The 2,777-nt window shown below is 41.4% G+C and overlaps 1 protein-coding gene across 1 annotated transcript; it reads right to left on the minus strand.

Annotated features, from left to right (window-relative positions):
* Positions 1-583: 583 nt before the first annotated feature.
* LOC133321710 (heat shock protein 70-like) lies at positions 584-2,510 on the minus strand. The gene has a single exon (XM_061530794.1). It carries the CDS (start codon positions 2,486-2,488, stop codon positions 584-586), a length of 1,905 nt encoding a protein of 634 aa, XP_061386778.1. The 5' UTR covers positions 2,489-2,510.
* Between the last annotated feature and the right edge of the window lie 267 nt (positions 2,511-2,777).

The raw sequence follows: 2,777 nt of genomic DNA on the forward strand, positions 1-2,777 counted from the left end.
TTTTCGATGCCCTTTTCGAAAATGCATGCCACAATATAAATAAATTTAAATTTATTTTCACGGACATCATTTTTTCAAGGATATTTTTTAAGAAATATGTTTTCAAAGATATACATATAGAACAATATGCGTAGATTTTTTAAAGAATATTTTTTCAAGGATATAGCGACAAAAAAGCGTGAATTTTCTAAGGAATATTTTTCAAGGATAATTGATTTATATATCTTTTCATGTCCTATTATAATTATATTTTCTCCCCTACCCTAACAGCAACCTACCCAACACCCCCCATTTCATTATCGCCAACATAAATTAAGAAAAAACACCAACATTTTATTTTTTAAATAAAAAATGTTTTGTTTTTTATTCGATTCCAAAATACTGTTCTCTGTGTATGGCTTTAACAAAAATTAATTTACTTATTTTCTACTTAAATCTAAAACGGTCATTGGCTTTTCTACTTAAACTCTAAAATGGTAATGAGTAGTAGAGTTCATTTGGCTTCTTATTTAATAATCAGTCATTTTTACATCATATCCTCAAATCATCTTAATTCTTAATAATTAATATAGGATATCCCGCTTTAGTCAACTTCTTCAACGGTGGGTCCACTTCTGCCGCCACCAAAACCGCCCGCCTGTTGGCCACACGAAGGTCCAGCTCCATGCAATTTCGTCATAATGGGTGTGCAAATCTTTGTCACATCTTTCATTTTATCTTCGTATTCCTCCTTCTCGGCCAAGGTATTGGCATCAAGCCATTTAATGGTATCTTCACAGGCTCTCAGCGCTTCACTCTTTTCCTGCTCCGATATCTTATCACTGCCTGCCTGGTCCAATGCTTGTTTTACACCGAACACATAACTTTCCAAATTGTTACGGGCAGCAATCTTATTGCGTTGCTTCTCATCTTCGGCAGCATATTTCTCAGCCTCGTTAACCATTCTATCGATTTCGGCTTGCGATAGGCGGCCCTTGTCATTTTTGATGGTGATATTTTTGGCATTACCGGAACTCATTTCCTTGGCGGAGACATTCAAAATACCATTGGCATCCAAATCGAATGTCACTTCAATTTGGGGTACACCACGTGGAGCTGGTGGTATGCCGGACAGATCGAAGGTACCCAATCGATTGTTATCCTTGGTCATAACACGTTCACCTTCAAACACCTGAATTGTGACACCAGTCTGATTGTCCGAATAGGTGGAGAATGTTTGGGTCTGCTTGCATGGAATACGGGTGTTGCGTTCAATGATTTTCGCCATTACACCACCAGCAGTTTCAATGCCCAACGAAAGTGGAGCCACATCGACCAATAGGACATCTTGAATTTCACTACTCTTGTCACCACTGAGGATAGCAGCTTGAATGGCAGCACCATAGGCCACTGCTTCATCTGGGTTAATGGACAAGTTGAGGCTCTTGCCACAGAAGAATTGCTGCAGCAGATTTTGTACCTTTGGAATGCGTGTTGAGCCACCAACCAAAACAATGTCGTGGATATCATTCTTGTCCATCTTGGCATCGTTGAGAGCCTTTTCGACTGGTTGCAATGTCTGGCGGAAGAGATCTGCACACAATTCTTCGAAACGGGCACGACTGATTTTGGTATAGAAATCAATACCCTCAAACAAGGCATCAATTTCAATGGTGGCCTCTGTGCTGGATGAGAGTGTGCGTTTGGCCCGCTCAGCAGCTGTTCTTAGGCGGCGCAAGGCTCTAGGGTTGGAACGTAGATCCTTTTTGTATTTGCGTTTGAATTCATCAGCCAAATGGTTTACCAGGCGATTATCGAAATCTTCACCACCCAAATGGGTATCACCGGCCGTGGAACGTACCTCGAACAGGGAACCTTCATCGATGGTTAGAATGGAGACATCAAAGGTGCCACCACCCAAATCGAAGATCAATACATTGCGTTCTCCTTTTAGGTTCTTATCAAGGCCATAGGCCAGGGCGGCAGCTGTGGGTTCATTGATAATACGCAAGACATTTAGCCCGGCAATGCGACCGGCATCTTTGGTCGCCTGTCTTTGTGAGTCGTTGAAATAGGCTGGCACTGTGATCACTGCATCGCTGACTGTTTTACCCAAGTATGCCTCGGCGGTCTCCTTCATTTTGGTCAGTACCATGGAGCTGATTTCTTCGGGGGCAAAACGTTTTTGTTCTCCCTTGAATTCGACACAGATTTTGGGTTTACCGCCATCACTGACTACCTTGAATGGCCAGTGTTTGATATCTTCCATTATTTTGGGATCATCATATTTGCGACCAATCAAACGTTTGGCATCGAAGACTGTGTTCTTTGGGTTCATGGCTACCTGGTTCTTGGCGGCATCACCAATCAGCCGCTCGGTGTCTGTGAATGCCACATAACTGGGTGTTGTGCGATTGCCCTGATCGTTGGCAATTATCTCCACTTTGCCATGTTGGAAGACACCAACACAGGAATAGGTTGTGCCCAAGTCAATACCAATTGCTACCATTTTTGTTGTTTCTCTGTTGTTCTGATTTGTTCTGATTTGTAGATGACTGTTTTTTTTTTCAGAGAATAGATTTTTTTACACTTCTTGACTTTTGTAACGTTGTTTTCTTTCCTTTATTTTTTCACTTCGTTTTTAAATTTCGCGTTGAAAAAGTTTTGTTTGGTTTAGTTGCGTTGTTTTTTTTCTCTTGTGCGTTGTTTACTCTTTGACCGTTTCTACTGAATTAATGCCGAAGAGAGCCGAACAGCTGCTATTTATACCGCAAAGCCCCACTGCAGAAATTTCCCGA

This window comes from Musca vetustissima, unplaced genomic scaffold (assembly GCF_032173495.1).
Source record: "Musca vetustissima isolate MV318-11 ecotype Yass unplaced genomic scaffold, APGP_CSIRO_Mvet_v1 utg75198, whole genome shotgun sequence".
In the NCBI taxonomy this organism is placed as follows: Eukaryota; Metazoa; Arthropoda; class Insecta; order Diptera; family Muscidae; genus Musca; species Musca vetustissima.

Coding starts and splice junctions, on each gene's coding strand:
- LOC133321710 (XM_061530794.1), bottom strand. CDS start 2,488: ATGGTAGCAATTGGTATTGACTTGGGCACAACCTATTCCTGTGTTGGT.